Source organism: Balaenoptera musculus, chromosome 10 (assembly GCF_009873245.2).
Source record: "Balaenoptera musculus isolate JJ_BM4_2016_0621 chromosome 10, mBalMus1.pri.v3, whole genome shotgun sequence".
In the NCBI taxonomy this organism is placed as follows: Eukaryota; Metazoa; Chordata; class Mammalia; order Artiodactyla; family Balaenopteridae; genus Balaenoptera; species Balaenoptera musculus.
Window position 1 is genome coordinate 67,440,148 of NC_045794.1, and position 27,998 is coordinate 67,468,145.

General features: G+C 35.3%; 1 protein-coding gene across 5 annotated transcripts in view; it reads left to right on the plus strand.

Moving 5' to 3' along the window:
• Nucleotides 1-27,998, plus strand: part of METTL25 (methyltransferase like 25) — a 141,540-nt gene that overhangs the window by 14,275 nt on the left and 99,267 nt on the right. For all 5 annotated transcript variants that reach the window (XM_036866171.1, XM_036866173.1, XM_036866172.1 and 2 more), the window contains 4 exons: nt 4,829-4,993; nt 5,481-5,587; nt 13,375-13,974; nt 16,529-16,676. In XM_036866171.1, the coding sequence (XP_036722066.1) occupies nt 4,829-4,993; nt 5,481-5,587; nt 13,375-13,974; nt 16,529-16,676 (1,020 nt within the window). The remainder of the gene's footprint in view (nt 1-4,828; nt 4,994-5,480; nt 5,588-13,374; nt 13,975-16,528; nt 16,677-27,998) is intronic.

The following is a 27,998-nucleotide window of genomic DNA, read 5'->3' on the forward strand; positions in this document are numbered from 1 at the left end:
TCTAAGAGCATGGTTTACATGTTGAGATAACATATTTTTTTCATTTCATATGCAGCCATAAATTATGTTGGAGCTTATGCAAAAAGTTTCCTAGCACATAATGGAGTGATATAAATTGACTTATTTTAAAAAGCAACAGTATATATTCTGTTTCTTCCTTAAATAGATTATAGGGTTATGGATATATTTAACCATTCATAAAATTTAATATATCCTATATATAATTTTCATAGTTCAGCAAGACAGCTTTAACTTTTGACTGAAGTCTGCTAAACAAGTATAAAAGATTGAAGCCTAAAGTCAACTGTTGGTAGAAGCCAAAGCCTTAAAATGTATAATTAAACTTGCATTGAATATAAGTAGATTTCCATTTTAGAAAACATGTTCAATTCAGCTCAACCAACACTTACTGAGCATTCTGCTATGGGAGTTTTATTGATAAGGAAAAAAATCACTACTGCGATAACACTGGTGGTACTAATAGAGTTTGAACCACGGCGGTGATGGGGGGGGAGGGGGGGTCCCAAATGAAAGACATTTTTACATTAGGTTTAATGGGTGACTGGATATGTGCATTGAGGGTACAAGGAGCATTTAAGATAATGTAGACTTTTAACTTCAGGACTGGGTGACTGATGACACTATTAAACAGGATAGCAAATAGGAAAAGAAAGGTTTGGCGAGCTTGAGAACTTTCAGTTCAGTTTTGGGCCTTTTGAATTGGAGACATCTGTAGGACATGCAGAAATGAGTCCATAACATTTCTATGTCCTTGTGAAGATTGTTATTAAGAGGGCACTGTTGACTTCTTCCTGAAATTCTGGACCACAGGACATTTCTAAGGTGTGTGATAATAACAGTAGTGACCTTTGCCCTAACCCCTGTAACACAGTTAAACGTCAGAATTTAGCACGTAATTGTATTTTATCTTATATCACATTCTAAATGTTTTAAATCACTTTTGTCTCACCTTGTGATTGTAAACATTAGGGCTGAGATGAGGTTTTACTCTCTTCTAACAGGCTCAGAAGTGCTGTTGAAGTCCCTGTAGTGGCCTCAGTGAAAACTACTACCCCAGAATCTTAGAATTTGTTTCTCTCAGTGTACCTGGTGATGCTACAGTAGTAAATGTATTGAGGAATTGCTTTCGTTCATCCCTTCATTGATTCCCTACTTACTGAATACCTGGTATATGCAAGGTATTATTGCCTTACAACTGGGCATGAAGCAGTAGGGATACTTTGTTTCTAGAAATAGATAACTACAACAACATATTATCATAAAAACTTTTAATTTTCAGAGACTTATCAGTTGTTTTAAATGTAGAAATTACTCTTTTAATTTCATGAAATCTTAAAATCACTTCTGGTAAAGAGGGAGGTGTGGAGGGGAGTGAGGGAAGTGAAAGAATTAAGAAGATAAATGAGTTTGAAACTGTCTTAAGATATTACCATGTATTGATCTCTGCCAGAGGGAATTCTTGTCAGACCTGATTCTGACAGTCAGTCTGCTTAGCACTTTTTTAACTGCTGTCTTTCCTGATTTCATTTGTTACTCACTGCAGTGGCATGTTGATCGAATGTGGGAATTAAGAACAAGGTCTGAGCACAGCCTTGGTTCACATGCCTTGCTACTTAGTGTTTGTGCGAACCTGGCTTAATTGCAGCCTCTCTAAGTTTTGGTTTATTCCTCTGTAAGTGGGGATATGAGCACGATGTAACTAACTTATAAGTCCGTTCCATTAAATGTCAACTGTTTGGCACAGTGCCTGGCCCATAGTATATGTGCAATAAATATTAGCAATAATAGTGGTGAGATAATTGTGAATCCTAACTGTACTCTGTCTTCCTTAAAGTGCTAGATAATATTCAAGTAAAATACCAGACATTTAGTTTTGAAATTTTATTTATTTTAAATGTCAATATTGTATATTCATTGATTGTTTCTATTTTATTTTTAGCTTTGAAACATTATTATTCATTTCTCTATCTTGAAATTTTCATAATCCAACATGTGTATGTATAACCTTTCTATCTTTCCTTGTACATTGATCTCTGCTGTACAAAACAAAAAACAAAAAAATGATAGGGATATACTGATATCATATTTAATAGAATTAACTTCTCCCTTGCCTCTCTGGTGCCTTTGCTCGCTCATACCCAAATAACCTATCTTGTAAGAAAGTTCTGTGGGTGTACAAAAAATAAGAGTAAATAAAGACAGAGCATGTAATAAAGCAGAACAAGTACTTCCAGTAGAGGGAGATATTGGCAAAACAATCAAACCACATAATATGCAGGTGCAATGGGTATCAAATTTAAAAATGAAGCCTTCCCTGTGTAAAAAATTTAACTAATTAAGAATTTAAGTAATAAGTCAGGTAACACTGTGGTTTTTATTTTGCTAGTTGCCAAACCCAAGCTCAGTGTGCAAGTATCTGGGAATGCATTATGAGGACTACGGATACTATTACCGTCACCACGGAACTTTTCTCACATACTGTTTCAGAGATAGAAGTAAAGACAAGATCATTGACACCTCTCTCTCTCTCTGAATCTCTAAAAACCGCAAGTAATGGAAGTTATAGGCTGGATCATTTGAAAACAAAGTTACAAAAGCTATATTTTCATAATTCAAAAAGATTTTTTTCACAGAGTTCTAGACTATCTGAATAAACTGGTGTAGCCTTAAATGACATAAGCCAGTGGACTGAATCAGAACACTATCCTTTTTATAAAAGGAAACATTGTTAAAAATTTAATATCTTTGCAGTTTAGATCTCCAGATTTCTGAAATTACTAGGAGGCCTGTAATTAAAAGCAAATTAACCACATTAATTTGGCTTAGATTGGAATTTTTTCAAATATTTTCAGTAGGGTAGTTAAATTGATTTGAAGCTTTACTTTTCCAACAGAAACATCACATTTCTTTCTGTTGGCAACATTGTCCAATAACTGACTACTATAATAGCCCCTCTGCACTTTGAGATTTACTACTCTTATTCTATCACATGCTAAGAAATTGCTGCCCTGGAACTTGAGGATGTTGAGACTGCCCTTAAACCTGAGAGGCTCACTTAATAGTTGACTGAGTTTTCCCCTCTGTATCATGCCTAAATATTTTGATGTGGATTTTATTACTTTTTGGCTGCATTAGTAAATTCAGTTTGTAAAATGCCGAAAGAACTTTATATAATACACAAAATGTATCTTAAATAAATGTACTATAGTAATCTTGTAGTTTAAATTTCTATTTAATAGATTCAGAAATGGAAGTTATACATCTCTGCTGATTTTCTAGTTAATTAATTTGGGAAACATTACTACCATCAACTTAATAGATGTTAGCTTTCAAAAGGTACTGTGTTAAACATGTAGTTTTTAGTTATTTAGTTAGCATTCTTCAAGGCTTCTTCAATTTTCTTGCTTTTAATTTTTGCCAGGGAGCATCATTGTTTTTTGTGTTTAAGTAGGTTTTTATAATTTCATAGGTAACTTTGGAGTATCAGCTAGCTAGAATGAACTTCATAGCATATAGTATGATTTTTCTGATAGGACCTAAGTTGTTCCCAGAATTGCACCATGCTTTTGTAAGGTGAACATTTTGAATACTTTATTTAACCACTGGATGTACTTTTTTTAATTATTAAAAATAATTTTCGGTAAATGGACTACTCCATCCAAAGAGTTTCTTTGAACTACTACATACATATCAGAATGCCGTTTTTTTAAACCTTCATAAATAAATTAATATGCATTAAAAATGGCTATAGGAAAATGAAACTGAACAAATAAAAAGCAAATCTGTACTGATGTGTATCCATTAGAATAGGCAAGATTATGCTACAGTAATAAGCCTAAAAACTCAGTGACTAAAAACAATGAAGATTACTATTCGTGTATGCCACATGTTCATTGTAGTTTGACAGCAGTGATGCCTTTGTTGTCGTCACTTGGGGACTCAGGCTGAGGCAGGTTCTATCTTGACAATTGCAGTTCTGGGCAAAGAAAATGTAGTGACTCTTGATATTTTTAAAACTTCTGCCTGAAAATGGCATAGTTCACCTTGGCGAGATGTAACCACATCTGAGTTCAACAGGGTGAATGATCCTCACGCAGAGACGGACACTGGATGTTGCAAACAGTGTGGCAGTTTACTCTTCTAAAGTGAGCTCTCAGCAACTATCAGTAGTTTCTGTATGAAGCTTAGACAATGTCTGGTTTGAAACTGACTATGGGAAGAAAATGAACTGTTTTCACCTAATCATAACCTGATTAGTTTTAGAAGTCGTATTGACAGTGCATTGAACGCATATACACACACGCCCACACAATTCTACATGGTCCAAATGATGCAGGAACTGTTTTACAGTAACATTTATACCATTGAGAATATTGCTGTTCTACATGCAGTGTGGACAGGGAGTAATGGCATTGGATGGACTGACCTCCTTTAAATTCACAGCTGTACGTCAGCCAGGACCATTCATAAATTTAATGAGTACATTACAGTTTAGCACGGTTTTAAACTTCTTTCTTTCTTTTTTTTTTTTTGGCTTTTAAAAAAACAACAAAAAGGCCAGATTTTAATTTGGAATCTAAGTGTATAATGGTATAGTGTATTAAAGAGAAAACTGGCTGCTACAAATAGCTAATAGTTTAAATAACAAATATAATGGAACCATTAGTGATATTGCCAAAATTCACACCAAAATGAAAATATTATAATTTGTTATAAGATCGGTGATTTTTGTTTTTTAAATCTCCAACAAATTAGCTAGTGATTATTTATTTTGTTGCTAACAATTCTTTTTATCTTGATTTTTTAGATATTACTGATTTTCCAAAAATATTTTGTGAAACTTCCCAGAAGCTGGTGAGTGTGGAAGCCTTCGCTCTGACTGCTAAATATTATTCTGTACAAAACTTGGGAATATGTACTCCTTTTGAACAGTTGCTTGTAGCCCTTCGTGGAAATCAAAAACAGAGAACTGGTAGGTGTGTTTGTGTGTGTGTATGTATGTTTTTTTAGGCATTTAGAAGCAATATATTATTCATATGTGTATATATTTCCAACATGTTCTTAATTTATTGTTAGACCTTATATCATGAGCCCCGATAGACTGATTTGTTCTAAATGAGTAGGTTTTCTTATGCACCATATTAAACAAAAAACTTAGGTATAGATCGCCACATTTTTTTTCCTACATCGCAGTCTAGTTATCAGTCCTTTCCTTTGTAGTTAATTGTTTTATGTTTCAAGGAACATTTTTAATAATGTTATATGAGTCTTTTCATTTTATTCATTCAAATTTGATTCATAGCAGCTAAACTAATAGAGATCTATCATACAGACACCACAATAGGATCTCTGTATTGTTTTCATATTTAATTATAGAAAACATGAGCATCAACTGATGATTCTTATTAAGTTTTGTTTCTTTAGTAGCAGTACTTTAATTTTGTTTTATTTTTGTTCAGATGAAAATGTGAAGCCAGAGGAGTTTATGAATTTGAAAAAATCTCATGAAGTTCAGGCAATGTCAGAGCTCATCAGCAGTATTGCTGATTACTGTGGAATAAAGCAGGTAAGAGTATTTGCCTATATATTCATGTGTTAAAATTATTGCCATTTTGGGGGGTATCATTCAAATTTCCTTTTCTACTATCACTGTCTAGCCTTTAAAATGTCATTAAGTAATAGCTGATGTGAGATGTCACATCACGTCTGATCCTTTAAAACTGCTCTCATTTCCCAATATACTGCAATAAAAACAAATTTATACTAAAAATAAGATATGACTATTAATGTTTTGCCACAAATTTCACTCTTTTCAGAGTGGATAGAAGGTATGGTAATTCTCTTTTTCTTATGTTGTAACTCCAATTTGAAGCAGCATTATGAAGATGGCATTCTGCAAAATTGTTTACCACTAGGTGTTCTCAAGGACCTGGGTTACCATGCTGTGGTCTGGGGCACCTGCCTCATTATTGTAACATAAAGAAACTTGGATTCTTTCATAGTGTCAGAATTATAATGCATTCCTGTTGTAAAAAATAGCCTTTATGAAGGGTAGTAATGTCTGAAAATAGATGTTAAAATAAAATCAGTGATTGCCTCCATTGGCCTATAAAAACAGTAAGTTATTTTTCTTATCCCTACAAGAACATCTATGGGGGTAATGGAGGATTTTTTCCCTTCTTCAGTTTTTATTAGGTGTTAGAATCTTTTCCATGTATTCTTTCAGACTTGTGGAGAGTTTGAGATTGATTAGAAAACGATCACAGCTTGGGCCGGGCATGCAGAACCACTTATGGCAACACAGATCTCTAGAGTAGGAACTAAAAGGCAAGAGCCAAGGTAATAGTTTTCAGCCTTTTCTCCAGTGTATCATAGCTAAGCAGTACCTGTCAGGATCGGTAACGGGCTCACCGTGACAGTAATACTCACCTGGAGTAAAAAGGGCAAGTACACAGTAAAATTTAACAAACTGCTGCTGTACATAACACATAGATGAATATTAGAAACATAAAAATGAATGGGAAAAATAAGCAATTTACAGAAGACTCCGTATTTTATGGTATCGTTTTTTAAAAGCTCTTAAGCAAAATAATGGTATATTCTTAATGCAAAAAATATATGCAAAAAAACCATTAAAGAAGCAAGGGAATCATAAACAATCATTTGAGAATAGTTGTTACCTCCGGTAGGGGAAGCAGGGAGATGGGATATGGAAAGAAAACGAGTTATATGGACTGGAAATACTAACATTCTAGTTCTTAGGATGGCTGGTGGGTTCACGGGTATAGCAGATGCTACTGGATGCCTTATTCAGATACTCTTGGGCCTCACCATTTCATGGTGTGCCGGGCTGCTTTCTACCTGTTTCTACATTTCTTTTCCTGTGGGTTTTCTCTGTCTGCTGAAGCATGGCACTGCCTGCATACAAGTTCTGGGGATTAATTCCTCCCTGTGAGCATCCTTGAATTAATGACTAATACACATTGATAAACAAATACATCAACTCCCGGACTTTCCAGGTGGGATGACTATGAGGTATGTGTTCTACAGTAGCTCTCCAAGTTTCTCAGTGTGATTAACCCAGGTTGCCCTAAAGTGGTATTTTGCTTAAGAACATACCTTTTATTGGGCTGTCTTCCTTTCTCTTTTTTCTCTTCTCTATTTTCCTGTCAGTGTTTTCTTCACTTCCCAAATAAGTCACCTATAATTAAATCTTCGAGGGGTATTTATTATTAGAATGGAAATCCAAGTCCATTCTTCAGAAGATTTTTGTGAGGAGTAAATTATGTATGCATATGGATACATGTGTGTAAGTAAAAGCCCTTTGACATCTGTACATAACAGAAGTCAAAACATTAAAGTGAAATTAACTAAAATTTTCCAGAAATAAAATTAGTTTGTTTTTTTTTTTTTTGGCTGCGACACACAGCATACAAGATATCTTAGTTGCCTGACCAGGGATTGAACCCACGCCCCCTGCAGTAGAAGCACGGAGTCTTAACCACTATTGTTCTTTATAACTTTACATTTCAACTGCATTTATTCTTTTATTTATGTGAAATATTACATAATAAATAACTTTAAATTAATAAAGCAGATTTATTTCTAAAGTGCAGAGAAAAAAAATTTGAAATAGCTTAATGTTTCATGTTAGACCTTCTCTAAGGGAACTTTTTTCATAGTGATGGAGATTGTTTCTAGTGAGTGAAAAAAACCTGTATTAAAGGTTTTTTATTTTTTAAAGAAAAAAACCTGTATTAAAGGTTTTTTCTTTTTTAAAGACTTACAGGGTCTTTCTCTTGAAATTACTTAATAGCAATATTTGATTCTCAAAATAGTTAAGTTTGAAATGTATTACGTGTGTACTATTTTTACTTTTAAAAAGCAGATTTAATAAATGTAGATTTCATGGGGATAGTTGGAAACCCAGATACTAAAATCTTAACTTTACTAGTGACCAAAAAGAACTAGAGAAGAAAAAAAAACAATTTATTTTTGCCTCAACCACATTGCTCCCTACATGCCAAAAACCTTTGCCTCTCTCATCCCCATTACCAAGTCTTCTTACTTCTTAATTTTTATTTCTAAAATATGTTCACTGATTCACACTTGCATGCATGCGTTCATCTATTAAATATTTCTTTGGCTCCTACCATGTGTCAGGTGCCGTTATAGATGCTGAGGATACAGTAGTAAACAAAACAAAACGTATCTTTGCCTTTATGGCATTTATACTCTAATGAGGAGAGATAGATAATAAAATCATTATAAGTATATTTTATTGTATATGTTGATATACTTTAAGGAGAAAAAAAATAAAAAGGAAGTAGCTAATTCAGGGATGGGGGATTAAAGCTTTTGATTAGGAAGAGAGGGGCAAGTAAGACCTCATTGTAAAGATAACATTTGAGTTAAGATCTCCTTCAAGAGGTAAGAGAGTTATCCATTAGAATATCCGGATGAAAAATTTTTTAGATGGAGGGAATAGCACATTCAGTGGCCCTAAAGCGGGAATATACTTGGTGTATTCTTTTTTAAAAAATTAATTAATTAATTAATTTATTTATTTATGGCTGCATTGGGTCTTCGTTGCTGCGTGTGGGCTTTCTCTAGTTGCAGTGAGAGGGGGCTACTCTTGGTTGTGGTGCACGAGCTTCTCTTGTTGTGGAGCACGGGCTCGAGGCGCGCGGGCTTAGTTGCTCCGTGGCATGTGGGATCTTCCCGGACCAGGGCTCGAACCCGTGGCCCCTGCACTGGCAGGTGGATTCCTAACCACTGTGCCACCAGGGAAGCCCCACTTGTTGTATTCTTGAAAGAGCCAAGAAGCCAGATTAACTCCAGTGGTGAGAGCAAGGACAAAGTAGTAGGAGCTGAGGTTGTGGTGGCAGAAGCAGGTCATGAAGTTGTAGAGTCTTAGAGGCCATTGTGATGATTTGGGCTTTTATCTTGAATGAGATGGGAAGCCGTTGGAGCAACTGGATCAGTCTGACTGCCGTGTTGCGGAGTGTTATGAAGCAAATATTGGGCTGGCCAAAAAGTTTGTTCGGGTTTTGGTAACATGTTATGGAAAAACCCGAATGAACTTTTTGGCCAACCCAATATTTCCATTACCTTTGCAACTCTTCGCCATAGTCTTTGTAAACATTCAAGCTGGTTCTTTTCAGAAATTAGCTCATATGTAAGCATGAGCTTCCAGAGTTGAGGCAAAAAGCTTAGTAACAAAGGAGGTTAGTAGCAGGAGATAAGTTTAGGGAAGTGATGAGAGATTTTACTTAGAGGCGTGGTATGATCAGTCTTTGTTTTGTTCTCTTGAGAATAGACTCAAGGAGGGAAGGTGAGAGCAGGGAGATCATTGAGGAGGCCGTTGCAATAACCTAGACTTAGGGTGCAGTTGGTATGAAATACCCTTGGTAAGACTGGATTTTTTCACAATTCAGGTGGAGCGTATGAGAGAAAGAAAGGAGTCTTGTTCTCCACCTGGAAGTATGGAGATACTATTAACTATGATGGAGAAGATTATGGGAGGGGCAGGTTTTACAGAGACTATCAAGAACTTAGTTTTGAACATGTTAAATTTGAGATGCTTATAAGACATTCAAGTGGAAATGTTAGGTACACTGTTGGATATGAGTATGAAGTTCATGGTAGAATTCCATACTGGAATTATAAATTTGAAAGTCATTAGCTTATAATAGTAGGGAGATCTCCAGGTCAGTCAACAAAATATAACTCTCCTGTCTGAAGTATAGTACCATACTAATACTAATATTAAGAAATGTAATCACTATGTGTAGCAATATTTCTATGAGAAAGTCTTCTAAGCAGTATTAGGAAACAAGGAAGATACTTCCCACCAGGTATTACACTGGAGACTCCTCTATCTTCAAACCTATAAGATGATCCAGGAAGGAAAAGACCGTTGTGAGTAAGGGGTAAGAGATCAGGATTGTGAAGGTTTTGCCACTCAGATAAGAGAGTTTGAAGGCAAAAATATGTATGATTTATGTAACCTTTAATTGCAGAGTTTGCCATTCTCTTGTTAACACTGTATATATTACTGAAAGGCCAATTTGGAGAGGGATAAAAATCAGTTTGGGTCAGTAAGATATAAGTGAGCTGATAGATTTTTCTAGGAAATTTTGCCTATTACTGAAAAGGGTTTCAGATATTATATTGTGAAGACATGATTCTTAGGTTTTCCCCAGCCATCTTGCAACCAGAGGAATTACAAATACGTTGGCCCAAACGCCATATGTGGTTGAGCCTCTGGTTGGTTCAGCTACTCTACTGCCAGATTTCTTAAGTGAGGTGAGTTTTTCTCAGTGATGGAAATTTGATGTTCTGTTACTTGCAGACAAAATTTTCCTCATTCACAAATGGAATTGTTATATGCAGATCTGGGAACAAACTCAATTACCTCTTGGTAAGAAAACATCTGTATTGGGGGGAACAAATGTCCTGGTGCTTACAAACAACCCATTGGTTGCTAACATTAAGCCTGCCATTGGCATCAGTGAATGTGTTTTTGTAGAAGGAAGGGAATGGAGAGCTTTGCTTTCTCTAGAGATTCAGATATGGGGAAATTGATTAATAGAGTTTCTACTCTATAGCCCTTGTATTCATAAGTATGGTATCTTCAGATAGATTGTAGTTCCTTAGGATCAAGGTATATAATGCTTCTGTATTTCCTATAATACCTAACCTAGAGATTAACATTAAAAAGGGGGCATAGGGAATTATTTGTAAGCTAGACACTTATTTAGCAGACATCATTTATTGGAGTTTTACCTATGAATTGCAATTTTGCTTGAATTGAAATTTTTGAGGATTTCATTGATGATATGCATTATTTCAAATATAGGAAATTTTCCTTGAGTGGCTCATATTTATGTCAGGATTTAATTGGTTTTAGGAATTAAAGATTAGATATAATGAGATTAGATAATGATTTCCTATGATAATATTTCTGTAATTGTCCATTTATTTCTTATGAAATGACATGACAATACAGTAAACAATCTTGGTAATTTTATATGTCTTTTATCATTTTTAGTTTTATTGAGGTATAATTTATATATTCACCAATTCTAGGTGTACACTTTGATGCATTTGGTAATTGTATGCAGTTGTTTAGCCACTGTAATAAAAAATATTTCTGTCACCATAAAAAGTTTTCTCATACCCTTTTGCAAGATATTTCCTCCTCCATTCTCAAGGAATTACTGGTCTGCTTGTAGTTTTGACTTTTCTAGAACATCGTATAAGTGGAATCAAATAATATGTAGATGTTTGTGTTTGACTATCCTTTAGCGCATAGTTTTTAGAGTCATCAATATTTTTATGTGCATTGACTCTTTGTTCCTCATTTTTGGGTATAGTATGCTACAGTATGGATATACCACCATTTGTTTTTCAATTCATTGGTTGATGGATATTTGAGTTGTTACCAATTTTTTTGGCCGCTATGAATTTATTCACATACAAGACTTTGTGGACATGTTTGCATTTCTCTTGGGTAAATAGCCCAGAGTGGGATTTGTAGGTTGTATAGTAAGTGCATGCTTTAACTCTATGTTAAACTGCTGATGTTTTCCAAAGTGACTGTACCATTTTACAGTTGTGTATATCTCATTATGATTTTAGTTTGCAGTTCCCAAAAGAGTAGTGATATTGGACATCTTTTTATAGTGGTCATTTGTATATCTTCTTCTGTGAAGTGTGTGTTCAAATGCTCTGCCCATTTTTTAATTGGTGGCTTGTCTTATTATTGAGTTGTTAGAGTTCTTTATATATTCTGGACACAAACCCTTAGTCAGATACATGTTTTGCAAATATTTCTTACCCTTTTTAACTATGTATTTTGAATAGCAAAGGTTTTAATTTTAATGAAGTCCATTTTTCAATTATTTCTTTGTAGTTTATGCTTTTTATGTCCTACATAAGAAATCTTTTCCCCTCCCAATGTCACAAAGATACGCAGGAATTAAAGATATGCCTGCTTGGCATATGACATGTAAAAATCTTTTTTTTCCCATACAGACATCCAGTTATACCCACACCATTTGTTGAAAAGACTGTCTTTTCCTTTGAATTACTTTAGTTGTTTTGTCAAAAACCAGTTGACTATATATATAACTGTGGGTCTATTTCTGGACTCTGTTTATTCCATGGATTTATATTTCTATTTTTATACCAGCACTACACTGTTTTGATTACTGTAGTTTTTTTTTGTTTTTTAAAAAAACAGTTTTCTTTTTTTAATATTATTAATTAATTAATTAATTTATTTATTTTTGGCTGTGTTGGGTCTTCGTTTCTCTGCGAGGGCTTTCTCTAGTTGTGGCGAGCGGGGGCCACTCTTCATCGCGGTGCGCGGGCCTCTCACTGTCGCGGCCTCTCTTGTTGCGGAGCACAGGCTCCAGACGTGCAGGCTCAGTAGTTGTGGCTCACGGGCCTAGTTGCTCCGTGGCATGTGGGATCTTCCCAGACCAGGGCTCGAACCCGTGTCCCCTGCATCGGCAGGCAGATTCTCAACCACTGTGCCACCAGGGAAGGCCTGTAGTTTTATATTGATTCCTGAATCAGTGTAAATCCTCAAATTTTTTCTTTTCAAAATCGTTTTGGTTATTCTAGGTACTTTGCCTTCTCATATAAATTGTAATATCTGCTTATGAATTTCTTTTAAAAACCCTGCTGGGATTTTGATTAGGATTGCATTGAATCTATATATCAGTTTGGGAGAATTGCCATCTTAATATTGAGTCTAACTATTTCATGAATATGGTATATCTTTATTTAGCTCTTTTAAATTTTTCCTATGCAGTGTTTTCTAGTTTTCAGTGTATAGATCATGCATAACCTCTGTTAAATTTATGCCTAGATTTGTATTTTTATGCTATTTTAATTCAATTGGTTTTAAATTTTATTTTCTAATTGTTCTTTACTACTGTAATGCATATGTTCTGATGGTTCTTTATTCATTTCTAATGAGCTTGTATCTTGACACATTGCTAACTTGACTTACTAGTTCTTTTAACTTTTGTATGCATTCCTTAGAATTCTCTACAGATACAATCATGCCATCTATGAAGAAAGACAATTTTACTTTCAATATTTATGTCTTTTACATCTTTTCCTTGACTTATTATTACACTGCTTAGAACTTCTCTTAAAATGTTGAATAAAAATGATGAGAGTTGTTGGTTTTTAATAGTAATCAAAAATTAAAATTAAAAAAAGCATAACAGGTTGTATAAATTATACATTCCTTTACTTGCTTTTTAAAAAAATATCGCGAATGCTTTCAGTTACCATCTGACTAAAATCCTTTTAATTCATTCTGGTTTTCTTTAGATAATTGACCTGGGTTCTGGAAAAGGCTACCTAAGCTCCTTTTTGTCCTTAAAGTATGGCTTAAAAGTTTATGGAATTGATTCCTCAAATACCAATACTCATGGAGCTGAGGAGAGAAACAGGAAACTGAAGAAACATTGGAAAGTCTATCGTAGGCGGTCAAAATTAGATGTCAATGGACTGGCATTACAAATGGCAAAAGAAAGGAAAGTGCAAGATGAAATTAAATTTAAAGCTGATATTGAGGGAGTATGTAACAGCAGTACTGCAAATCAAGAAAAGATGTCAACCTCGGACTTTCTGCCAGATTTTTCAGCCTCTGTAATTTCTAACATCAGAAAACAAATGGAAAACCTACATGTTTATTCACATCGAGAAGAAAATTTGTGTTTTGAAAATGCCTTTTCTCTTAGGGACCTTTTGCCTATTAATGCCATAGAACCTACTTCTTCATCCCATATACCCAAGAGAAAAATGTCTGAAACAAATAAAGAGAGAAGAAAAATGACGTCAAAGTCAAATGAATCCAATATATATTCACCTTTAACATCTTTTATCACTGCTGATTCAGAACTACATGATATTATTAAAGATCTGGAGGTAATTTTATTTTTTTAATTCCTTAATTTCATTTATATATAAAGGCTTTAAGACATAGAATTAAGTTTTAATGATAGCTTACTTAACCTGCGTATCTTATTTGATTACATTAATATAAAGGACCAAGAAAATAAAATTATATTCAGGCTTTCATGATTTCCACAGCTATCAAAATCTGACAATCTGACAATTATGATTTTCCAGAAGGGAGTACCCTCCACTCATTTGTAAGCCTAAATTAGAAGTACCAATACTAAATCTAGTCAGCTAAGTTCTCGTTATGCAATTTATGAGTTGTTAAAATTCCAATCCAAGAAAGCTCTTACATTTTATTTAAATTTGAAGTAAAGATGTACCTAGGGCAATATTATGTTTAATGTTAGCCTTGGTAACCAAATTTGCAATTTTCTTGAGCAAGACCAACTTCTGAGTATTCTTAAAAAATTTGAACTTTTTCTAAACTACAAGTATGTCAAGTTATGCAGAGATAATATATCTTAAAGGCAACATTGTATGTGAAAACAGTATTGTAGAGGAGTTTTTAGAAATCATTTGGCCTGACTCATTGTTTTAAAAAAATGGGGTAGCCTTTGATGTTATAATATTCTACTCTTGTTAAATTTTTTGAAAATTCTTCCCTAAAGAATGAATAAACAAAAGATACCAGAATTCTTTATAAATTTAAATCCTTGTTTGGTAGCTAACCAGTGTTTTGTTACTTTGTCATTTTAGAATGGGAATTTTTCTTTTTCCCAGATATTTAAGGATTTCACTAATTATGGGAAACCGGTTAATCCTCATTAATTGTTTTTCCAATATATAAAATCAGTAATTAAGTTATAGCTTAACCTTCTGTTAGGGTTAAATAACCCCAATTACTTTAACCTGACTTAAAAATGTATACATTTTTAGGGCTTATTATCATATATTTATGTTTTTAAAAGTCTTCTGGAAAATATATGATCAAAACTGTATGCAGACTTTTATAAGAATTTGACTTATAAAAGATATGCTGGAAGATTGTATCTTGGGTCCTTAGTTAAGTAGCAATTTAATAACCAGAGTTAACCAATGCCTCCCATCTCCTCCCCTCCCCGCCCTACAACACACACATACAATACTTAAATATTTTACTGTTAGGATAATATGCTGATTATGTATTTTTGTTTGCCACCTGCTGGTATTTTTAACTAACCTTGTGTAATGAATACACTGAAAAATGAGATTAAATATCTTGGTGTTATCTTTAGGGAGAACTAGCCTAAAAGAGAGATTTATATCTCTGTTATCTACCCTTAATTAACAATAAGCCCTTTCTCTCTGAATTCCTTTTTATTTATAACATTATAATGTCTAAATAAAACCTACCCAAACTATGTAATCATTGAGAAAAGCAAAATAGTTGCACAACACTCCAGAAATTGTGCTTTGAAGAGAATGTTGGTTGAAGCAACAGAATGTTCTATCAGGTTGAAGCAACTTACAGGTACAATTATTTTCTTTAGAAAGGTAACACTTCAGTCCTGTCTATGTCTACATCATATGGGCTAAAATCACATTTTTGGTAAAATAACTTAAGTGAAAAAATTGTATTTGTTCTGAAGATAGTTATACAAATATACTTGATTCACATCTTAATGTCCATTATTTTGAATTTATAACATGATGATGATGATGTAAGAATAGAAGACATTTACTGAATTTTATTGGATGCCAGAGATTGTACTAAGTCATTTACCAGTATTAACTTATTAAAGTCTTGCAATAACCCATTGAGGTGAGATACTATTATTAGCCTCATTATACAGAAGAGGAAACTAAGGAACTGAAGAGTTAAAACAAACAAACGGTATATTGATCAAGATTCTGTGAGTGCATGCCTATGCACCCATTCTGTATGTGTATACATCTAAATTACGCTTTGGATAATTAGGAGAACATTATCCAAATTCTATCCAAAAATAAAATTTTTACATAAAATTCATGTTATAAAATTTAGAACAAAAATTTTATATTGAATTTAATCTTGTCATATTTGATGCAGTGAATGAACTAAGTAAACTTTTGGTGTTGGAGTAGAAATGCCGACTTAGCAACACTTAATTTTATTTTTTATGACAATGTTTTATAAGTTTCGATGGGTATGGGTGAAGAAGTGAATTTTAAAAATTGACTAGTAAGGTATTAATGTGTCTCAGATCATAAGTTTGTCCTAGTAGTGCAGGCTACATTGTATTGATCCAACGTTAATTTGAGTAGTCATTAAGCAAATATTAGTTGTAAAAGAAACCAGAGAAAATTCAAATGAGTAACCAAAAACACTAGAAAATCAACTGAAAGTTATGTCAGTTTTGGTAAAAGATCAGTCATTTTGCCTTTAAAGGCAATAGTTATTTGTTATGAAAATAAAAGACATACAATACTTTCTAGGTAAAATTTCATCATTTTAAAAAGCTCTACATCTTCTAATAAACACTTAAATGTTTTTTAACCCTCCTTTTAATTTCCAAAATTTATTTTTCCTTCTCATTTTTTTTTATTTTCATTTTTTGAGGATTGTTTGATGGTAGGTCTGCATACTTGTGGTGATCTTGCTCCAAATACTCTGCGAATATTTACTTCCAAGTCTGAAATCAAGGGAGTTTGCAGTGTGGGTTGTTGCTACCACCTCTTATCTGAAGAGTTTGAAAACCCACATAAAGGTACAAGTTCTTCATATCCCATAATTTTATTTATTTGAGCATAATGGCTGCTTTGTATCACTCCTTTTTTTGTTGTTGACATTATTGTCACTTTGAATTAACATTTGAGATAATATCTGATGTTCTTGCAATTTTAGAAATGTTACATCAAATGAAATTTGATGAACTATCACTTGCGTTGTATTTTATTATAGATTTTTTAGTCATAGTATGGTCTTAATGAATGCCGAAAACTGCAGATATGTGAAATATTTGTGTGGTGTGTTTTTAGAGAACTTCTGTTTAAAAATATTTGTAAGATATACATTTACTAAGGTAGTAAAGCTAAGTTTTTTTGTCATAAATATAGAATGGGGAAGGTTTATTTTCATTTCCAAAGCCTTCTCAATTTTGTAACAAATATTGATATTTGTCCCCTCAAAAAGTTTCTTACAGTAGTTTGAAGGGTCAAAATACTATGATTTTTAAAAGCTGGAAAACTGTGCAATTGTATTAAAATAATAGTATTCAAACTGTGCTCCCTGGGCTGAGAAGGTGCCTGAGGGGTAAAGTACAGAGTATGTTGACAGGACTGAAAACACCTACAACCCTTCCTCCAGAGCAGCTCCTGAAATTCCTCTCTTTGATCCATTTTATATGTTATTTCTCTTATTAGACACATGGTTTCAAAACCACTGGTTCAGGTTAGATGGTTATTTAGATGGTTATCTATTAATATTAGCAGTTCCTTTTTCTGTTAGTTTAGTGAAGTGTTTATCAACATCCAGTGTCCCTTGGTAAGAATTTTTAGGTCAGGAAGTTGTGTGAATATAGATGGTATTGCTTGCTCTTTTTCTCAATTTTAAAACCCAGATGACTGTAAAAATTTGATTATTTGTCATTTAGTCATTTCCAACAGGTAAAAATTATGATGGTATGATTCTACTGAAAATTGCCTGGGTGAAACAGGTCATCCTTAAAACTGGCAAAGGTTTTTGGGGAAAAGAGTCAATTGAATTTGAATTTTTTATGTCAGGGTTCTAAAAAGTATCTTTTAGGAAAAGTACACAGAAGTAAAATTGTCAATATATAGAGATACACAGAGTGAGAGAAAGAAAGCAAATTGGCAAAAAGTTAACAATTAAACAATTAAACAATTTAAACAATTAAACAAAGTTTAATTTAAATGAAGAATATATGTTTGTCATGCCATTATTTCCAACTTTTCTCTGAGTAAAAAAATTTTCAAGATAAAAATTGGGGGGGAAAGTGAACCTAAAAAATTATTTATTCTAAAGTATATACCCAAATATTTACATTACTTTATAGCCCTTTTTGTGCATCTTTCCTAAAAGAAATGAAAAAAAAAAAAAAAACCTTTAATACAATCACAGTTTTACAGCTTTTAAAATATTAAATGCAAACTGTTTTCCTGGATCAGCAAGCATAAAATTTTAGGTAGGGAAGTTTTTGTTCTTAGTTCAAGAGCTTCCTGTTCTATAGGTACAATGAAATGGGTTTTTTTAATAATTGGCTTAGTTCAGGGTAGGTGTAACCACTTGGTGTGTCTTTCAATTCAGAGATACTGTCTCACAGTGTAAGATCTTTAATTTCAGTTGCCCGCTTCCTTCTTTCACTTTATCATCATGTCCCCCCAAATGCCTTCCCCTTCCAAAGGGCCTCCCTCTCCTCTTTAGGTGACACATCTTAAGACTGCCATCTCTGGTCGGGCTGGACCCTTGCAGCCATTGCTCAGTATCGTCAGGTCTCGGACTTAATCTCTATACTTTACACCATGAGTGGGATCCTCTCTTTTGGCAGCGCTCTCTGTTCTCTGTCACACACATTTTTCTACATCTGACTCTCCTTCTGGAGTGATCCCCAGAGCTGGTTCTGCTGGTTTGAGATGTTTATTTCTTCACTTACACTTAAATCAAAATACGTAGTGTACATGTGGCTTATGAGTAATTTTATCTATCCTCTGTCTGGTTTTTGTTGAGTATGTAAAGAAATTCAGATTTAAGTGGCTATCGTTATTTTATGACAACCAGGAAATGTCTCTGGTACATTTTTCATCTGATGTCTGGTTCTTCAGTTGTGTTCTGTAAGGGGGTTGGCAGAAGCTACTTGCCAGGGTAGGAAAAAAATGAAGAGAGTGACCAGTTGCTCCTGTGCCTGTCCATTTTATGTCAGTCTTTAGGTACCTTTTTTTTCTTTTATTTTCCCTAGTCAAATAGTTGTTTAATATTCTTAATTATACTTATTTATAATGTGTTTTAATAAAGTGCAAACAAACGTAAGGGAAGATATATATTTTTGGAGCTAAATCAAAAGATTAGAGAGAGACCTTTGGGTTATGAGACCACTTTAGTTACCTTTTCTAACACACTATTGCATTAAATTGTTTAGAAGTATTTACTGACCAGGTATTCAGACTGAAATGAGAAATATCTCTGAACAAGGCATGTTCGGTAGAGAGGCCTTTGCGCAATCTGAAGGAAGAAGAAAGATTAGTACATCCACATCTTCAGCCTCTCCCGCTTCGTTTCTGCCATGGAAAGATTTGATAGATTTATGAGTAGAGTGTAGACACTAGTTTTTATTCACTTTTGTATCTTCAGAACTAAGCACATTGCCTCAAACATGGTTCATGTTGATCAATGTTTGTACAATGTGTGTTGAATAGATAATCGAGTGACAGTTGCCTTTGTTCACTGCATCGATAGGATGACTTTGGGCCCAGAACTCAGGCAAGAAAAAGTGTTGGAAAGGTTTGTTAATGACAGTGAGTGGCAGCTGCAAACTCTCATCTTCCCTTCTTACAGGCAGAGTTAATGCATGGAAAGGCCTTCCTGTCAAAAATATCTTAACCATTGAGAATCATTGAGATGATCAGGTAAACAATACTAAGCTTAAGTGGTTAAAGCTAATAGTAATACCTTAATGTTATTTGATTTCCTCATAAATACCTGAAAAGAACAGAGGGTGGGAGCCTTGCTTGTCAGAAAAGCAAAGAATAAGCAGGAAGAAACAGGACTGAGTGATATGATGAATTAGGTGAAGATGTATGCAATGTGAGTACCTTCAAATACTGTGGAAAGAAAGAGTTGGAAAGCCAAGAGATAGGAGAAAAATAAGTGATAGGAATAACAAAAGCAACCTTGGTTCATGTTGCAGTTTTGCCTAGCTTCGGCAGTCCGAAGTCATCTCAAAAACCAGATGGCAAAAGTCACTCCCTTCTCTCTTTCCCACACCCCTATTTCCATTTTCCTTGCCTTATCTTGGCTATAGTAAAAGGAGAGAAGATATGAACCATCTCCTGCAATGTTTATAACAGTGTTTCTCAACTCTGGCTGGCCAGTTGGATTGTATATGACAGTTTCGGTGTCTAGATGCCTGGGACCCACTTCTGACCTTCTAATGTATAATCTCTAAGGATGGGATTTGAATATAAGTATTTTTAAGAAGCACTATAGGTAATTCTGATGAACAGCATCGTTGAAAACAAGTGTTTGTTATGGTTCCTAAGAAGACAGAATTTTAGAAGATGTTCTGTAGAAATATATTCAAGGTTATCTGTAGTTATTTTAACCTCTCCCATGCAGAGACTTAGGTGGACTCTACTCATGTGCTCGTTTGCATATCCAAACCAAAGGCTGAACCCCGAAGGGTCCAGAAGGGTATATCAGAGTCTAGAGTGCAAAGTAATTAACTGCCCCCCCCAAAAGCCCTTGAAGCATAGAGCTCAGAGTGAAAACCCGGGGAAACCAAACATAGAGGGCATAAATGCACAATAAAGTTAAGGGTTAGAAACTAGACAAAATAAAGGGGAAAAATGTAGAACAAGAAAAGAATGTCCAAGATAATTATTATGAGCACCATTAGAATTTTGATAGCTTAACTTTACTGATGAGCAGTGATGTCTGTGTGTATGTGAAGGCAGACAACAGCAAGCAGTTTGTTCTTGTCTATTTAGCAGTGACTGTTCGCAAAGATAGACTATGGATGTGGTCTTATTTTGTATATACAGCATATGCTATATAGTCCTAGTATTCCTTACTAAAATAGAAATCCACCACTGTACAGTTTGATCATTCTATTAAAATAACTAACTTATAGGGCAAGGTGTTCGCATGGACAAGGTTAGAGTATTTCCTGTCATATGTCTAGGACTAGGTTCCATGGAGGTATATTTCTGAATAATCAAGTATGTCATGTGTCTCTCCCTTCATATCTTACACACCTGCCTCTAACCCTCAGTTTGTTTGCACAGCTGTTTTTAAGTTTGGATTGGGGCAGTGTTGCCCTTTGGGATGTACATTTGAGTTATTAATAGTCCAACATAGTACAGTAGAAAAGTCTGGTATGTACACTGCAACTTTTTATGATGATGTGTACTATGTAAACAATATGTGTTTTACATGAATATGTTTACCAAGTATGCTGTGGTAGACCATAGAGGTGGTCTGTCATGAATGTTAATTTTCAAAAATACCTCAAAACTCTCTGAGCAATTATGAATACCAAAGTTCTACCATATGTTTTAAAAACTGCTTTAAATATTTATACATTATAAGCCAGTAGTTCCTAGGAGAACACGAAATACCAGAAACAGTATTATTTATTGCAGTGCTTTATAGAACATATATGTTTTCCCAAGCTTGACTTGTTTCAGTGTTTTGTCTTAATATTGATTATCATTATCATAATTAATTTGAAATATTGATATTATTTCTTCCCCCTGAAGTTGGAGAGAGAACTTCTTTTGGTTGTTTTTCCCATAAAGGTAGAAACATGCTGAGGAAACACTACTGGTTACCTATCCAGATCCACATCTCTCTTCTTCCTTGCTAACTGAACTATGATTTTGTTCAAGCATCAGTTATTAGGAAGATTGAGCCCTGCTATAGCCTCAGAAATATGTGACTCTCAATCTAAATTAGTTATGGTAATTCCATTTATTTAGGAAAGGATATGAGACACAGTTCTTATCAATGAGGAGCATATCTACTAGAGAGTTTCCTAGGAAATTTTTTTTTTTCTGTTAAAAGTGAACACAAGACAGAAGCAGCGCTTTTTTTCTGCCTCTGGACTTTATCATCTGTATGTGTTTTTTCAGCCTAACGTATCAACCTGCTAGGTATTCTGTCAGAAATTGATGTTAGTGCTGTAACTGAGTCATTCAGGCCCGGTCTGAAGAATGAATGGTAATTTTCTTTTCCTGTATGTTTATATGATCATATCTGAGGCCTAGGAGTGTAGCATGAGTAGAGAAAGAGTTGGGATCCTAGAAAGTCAGATCAGGTGGTTTCATAGAGCTTACTGAGTGGCCTTAATAGGAGCTCCTTCTAGAAGCAGCCCTCGTCTGGGCAGAGGCTTGTGCTTGGTCTCTCCCTACCTCTTCCCAGCCCAATGTCAGGGAGTCTGCTAATATCGTAGTGCCTCCAAATACTGCAGATCTGCAGAATCAAATATAAGTGGTGTAACCCTTGAAAGCCTTGGGCCTACCTTCATGTTTACCCCAGCCTTAATGTTTTACCCGGAAATTAAGGTGATCCTCCCTAGAGTCCTCCATCTCCTTTTGTTTTTTTAACCAAAGGAGGGCTGTAGATCATCTTGTAGCGGCATCTTTCAATCTGGTCCTGCCATTTCTGTATCAAATAGAAATTTGTTAAGGGGATATGATACCTTTCGTACTGTAAGTTGTTTCTCAATTTATGTCACCAGTAGGAATTTTAAGGAAGGAGGCTAGATTCTTACATAGTCATCTTCAATGTCTTTTAGAATTAACAATTGGTTTCACTGCTTTAAATTTAGAGGTACTTCACCTGGAAAGGTATCTGGATGTTGAAGGAAAATACTTTGAGCATATTATTTGAAAATGTAACATACTGTTTAAAAATAAGTGTATCTTATATTTTGAGATCTTTTGGATATTCAGTATATGCTGTTAAAAACTCCTAAGATAGTATTAGCTAGTTAGGATCAGCATTACACCATGTATTGTAGCTACAGAAAGGTATGACTAATTTCTTAGTCAAGTAAATAGCAGTGAATTAATCTCATCATTGCAGCAATGCACACAATTGCTGTCTTTTCAGTAAAGATTTAACAGTATTTTCTATCTCATATAATATGTATTTTATTAAACAAATCTGTTTGCTTTCATCTTTTAATGCTAGAAGTTTGGAGGATGTAGAGGAATAAAGTGTGGTTTCTTTTTTCAAAAGAGCATGTACTTTACTTCCATTTCCAGCCGTGTATGATTTTTCTGAGGAACTCTCCTGCTATAGTTCAGCTAGACCCTGCTTAAATTAGAAAATGTATTTTTTTAAGCATTGCTGACTCTACAAAAATAAGGGAAATCTCCATGGATCAAGAAAAGTCAAAACCAAAAAATTAAAAGGAGAGAAGGGGAAGAGAGAGGAAGAGGAGTTGAAACTAGAGCAGGGAACTGTGAGCCATAAGATAGCAGATGGTGTTGTCTTGAGGCAAATGCTGGTCCCATTGGGATCTAGAGGCTAACATTGGGCCCTCCTATATGTTGGGGGAGCTGGACCTGAAAAGCTCATACTAAGCCATGACCTTGAATGAGACAAGGCAGTCTTCCGTCAGTCCCATGCCGAAGCAAATTCAAATCTTTGTGGGGGAATACTTCCCAAGTTCTGGCCCTTGGAATTTCTACTGATTAAAATCTACCAAATGTAAGCTCAGAACTTAAAAAAAAAAAAAAGCTAAATCACCAAATCTGTCTGTCTAGGTATCCTGCCTGCCCCTCACCCCATTCAACTAAAAATACTGAATGTAATTAAATTTCATTTCTTAAAAGCATTGAAGTACTGGAAAGATACATAGTATTTATCAGGTCAATATAGAGGAGAAGGTAGGAGCCCACAAAGATGATGGAAATGCTGAAGCTACTAAGGGTATTTGTATACCATGGCAAACTTGAGCTTTGGTTTCAAAGCCCTGCAAGGAGTGGGTTACAGATGATAAAACTTGCACTTAGGCAAACACAGAGAGGAGTCCCATAGGACAAACTCTCGTAAGTTGAGACCACAAGGATAAGGACTAAAGTTAGAGCAGCTATAGTAGAAATAGAGTAGATTGAAACATTTAAGATTATGTAGAGGAGTAGAGATAAAGGAGAAGGATTGTCAAGGACTATTATCAGATTTCTGTTCCAAGCCACTGGGTAGGTGATGGTACAGCTTACATGATGGGAAAAACTAAGGAAGGACCAAGTTTCAGGGCAAAGTTTTGAACATGCTTAATAATTTGAGATTGCTTTATATATGAGTGATCATATTTTGGGAAAGTTTTATAAATACAGACATCTAAATACATGGAAATGCAACTGTTGTAGCATAATCACATAGGATTTATTTTTCTCTTATTTTCCAGAAAATCTGTAAGGTAGTAGCTGACATTGGTTCATATGGTTCAAGGGTGTGAGGGCCAAGGTCTCTGCAGTTTTATTGGCCTTTCACTATGGTTACATAATGGCTGCTGCTGCTCCAGCCATTGTAGTTCAAATGGAAAGAAATATGAAGATGGAAGAACTTTTCCCATGTGAGACAGCATCCTTTAAAGAACTTCCCTGGAAATTCTACCCAACAACTTCCTCTCCTCCATAGGCCATCTCTAGAAGGCTGGGAAATGTAACCTCCTAGATGGGCACACTGCAGCTCCAAATGAAATCAAGATTCTGTGAGTAACGAAGAAGGAGAAACTGGATATTGGTAGGCATTTAGCATTGTCTGCCTCTATGTGTGTGTGTGTGTGTGTGTGTGTGTGTGTGTGTGTGTGTGTATAGACACACATGTGTAATATTAATACATGAATAGGTCCCTGGCAAGGGGAGAGTGATAAGGAGTGTGGGTAATGTAACAGTATGTACATGTAACAGAATGTAATCATATCCATTGTCCTCTTCTTTCTTTTAATAATATAACTCCTCTTAGTTTTAGTAGAGCAAACATCACCCAGACACACAGCTAGAGTCCCTATCTCCCATGGGAGAAAATTCAAGCCAGTAGAATGTGAGTCAGATAATGTGTGCAATTTATTTAAAAGGGAACTGCTTGCCCCCCCCCTTTTTTTTTTTTTTCGCTCTTCCTACTGGCTAAGGAATAACAATCACCTTGATACTAAAGTTGGTAGCTAACTCTTTAAGGATGGCAGAGCATCCTGACCCATATGGGTCTCTGGATAACATGCTCTATACTGCCTGCCTCTCTCTGTACAAGAGAAAAAGATTTCTATCTTATTTAAAGACCTACGTTCTGAGCTCTTTTGTGGTACCCTATCTAGTACAGGTGGATCTAAGGTCTTGTTCTGAATGCCTCTCCTTTGGTGAAACTTTTACCTTGAGACTGTAACTGTTATGCACTATGAATATACAACAAGCCGACAATAATAGCAACAACAAAGAATAACAAATTTTATATATATGAATATATACGATTTATAAGTGATTTCTTAGAGGTAAGAAAAAAAGAGACTATGATAAGTGTTAAAAGAGCTATTCCAGCCGGAAGGTAAAAATTATTTCCTGTTAGGAAATCAGGAAGAGCTTTGTGAAGATAGTAACTTTTGAATTGAGCTTTGTGGGGTAGGATTTAGGTAGACAAAAATGTGGAGAGGAGCATTCCAAGTGTTAGGAACAAGGTGGCAGGGCACTCATTGGAGATGGATGAATATTCTAGGTGATAACCTGATTCATATAAAGTACAGAAGTGTGATATGAGGTGGAAAAGAAAAGCAGGAGTCAGTTCAAAAGGGCCTCATATGGAAAGTCCATTTTGGAAATGAGAATTTTGAGCAGAACAATAACATGACCAAAAGCAGAAGTTGTTAAGGCCTGTGATTTTTCAGCCATGAGATTCACTGGGACCCTAGCAGTGGAACTGTGGGGAAACCTGAAATCGTGGGACCAAGGCTAGGAGAACTAACGCAAGAGAAGCATTCACCCCAAAGGAGGTAGCTAGCTGCTGACACTGGTATTCAAAAGGCAAACTCCAGTCAGATATGAGCTGACATCTATTATCAAAGGGTCTTATTGGAAAATTGGAGCACATGCAGCAGGAGTTTCTGATCAGATGTAAAACTACACATGATGGTTAATAAATACTATGGCAAGGGCTTTCTCTGGCTCTCCCAGTACATTGACTGACATTTGGACAGTGAAAATGAAAGAGTTCTACTTAAAAAAAAAATGATGAGCATTTACTATGAGTGAAGCACTATTTCAAATATAATACTTTACTTTTATTAATTACTTTATTCCTCATAATACTCCTGTAAAGTAATACAGTCATTTCTTGGTACCCATAGGGGATTGGTTCCAGGACCCTTGTGGATACCAAAATTCATGGATGCTCAAGTTCCTTACATAAAATGGCATGGTATTTGTATGTAACCTACTCATATCCTCCTGTGTACTTTAAGTCATCTCTAGATTACTTATACCTAACACGATGCATATGCTATGTATATAGTTGCCTGGTGCACAGCAAATTCAAGTTTTGCCTTTTAGAACTTTCTGGAATTTATTTTCCAAACAGTTTCAATCCACAGTTGGTTGAATTCTGTAGATGCGGAACCCATGGATATGGAAGGCTGACTGTACTGTTATCATCGTGTTCATTTTCAGATGAGAAAACTAAATCACAGAGAGGTTAAGTAACCTGTCTAAGATCACACAGTTAATAAGTGAAGGAGTTAGAATTTTAGCCCAGTCATCCTGGCTTAGATTCACACTCTTAAAACTCAAAGCTGGGGTAGAGGGATAGGATTTGGCCTCTGGGGAGATTCTGTTAAATTTTGAAACATCAGGGCTATAACCCAGTGTGTTAGCATTCTGAATGGGTACCAGTTTTATCAGAGGACTAGAATCTAAATGAGAACCTGAGACAAAATTATAGGCAGACTGTGTGGGCATAAATAGGGGTGAGTAGGGGAAGATGCTCCTCAGGGAGTGCACAAATGCTAGTTCTTCCAGGGTACAGAGTAGAGGCCAAGCGTAGAACCGAAGACGAGTTCTAACCCTCACCTGGGTTTAAGAACAGTGCTCCTTAAATATGGAAAAGCTTGGTTTGAGTTTAGCAGCTGGGTAGGGACATTGATTTGGCAGAGACTGAGACAGTTTGGGGATCGGTAAATGTGTCCTTGCTAATACTGGGTTAAGACAGTTCCCTAATCCCTGCCTCACTCTCTTCAGTTTTGTACTCTATAATTTGTTCATAGTCGAGTAAAGTGACCTGATGCTGTTTTCCTTCTCTGGAATATGGTTAGGACGAGGTGTCTCTGAGTGCCCCAGCTCATGTAAAAGTGCTCACCTTTTGTCTGAAGGAGCAGCACTAGCCTTAAAGGCCTTTATTTTGTGTTAAGGTTCAGTAAATATAGGTACTCGTAAGATAAATGTGGCATCTCCCACTTTTTCTATAAGCTGTCTTTTTATGCAGATATCAGCTATTTTGTTTATTAGGATTAAAATTTTATTAAATGGACATGACTTTAATAATTCTGTCCTATTTTAATTTCTCCTTTCTTTTTTGCTTTTATTGCCTGTACTACATAATTAGCTTTTTTTATTTCTAATCATTTTCTGTCTGTGTGGGCTACATGGGCACTGAGAGAAAGGAGGTTGAGAAAGCTTCAGGATGAATTCTGCCTGTAATGTAGAGGTATGTGACTTCTGAAGAGCCACATCTTGGAAAGCAAGAGAGTGGTTAACCATACCTGTATCAGTTTAAATACTTTTGCCTACAGATAATAGCAAGTTTACTTAACAGTGGCGTAAGCAATAAAGTCATTATCTCACATTATCAGCAGTCAGGAGGTAGCAGTTCTAGGGTTGGTTCACTGGCTTCCTGACATCAGGGCACTGGGCTCACATCTAGACTTCCCTCTCCGGGCTACAAGGTGACTGCTGCAGTTGTAAGCATCATGTCTTCATGAGAAGTAGGTATGAATTAGAGCCTTTCTTCTCAAGCATCTCTCTCCTTTTGTCAAGGAGGAAAAAAAATCCGTCCAGAAATTTCTTAGCAGAATTGCCTCATGTCTCATTGTCTAGACATAATTCACAGGGTACCTTCTGGCTGCAAAGGAGTCTGACAAAGTGAATATTTGACTTTTTCAGTTTCCGTTGTGGGGCAAGCAGAGTAGACAGGCGTTAAAAATGACTGTTGAAAAGCTTCTAAAAGGATCTGCAGAAACATCCTTTTTCTTCTCCCACCCCGGCCCACCCTACCAGCAGCTCCTTCCTTCCTTCTTCCCTGTCTCCTCTCTCTGTGTCCTGATTTTGGGGGTTGAGAGGAATAACTCTGTAAAGGAGAGGTG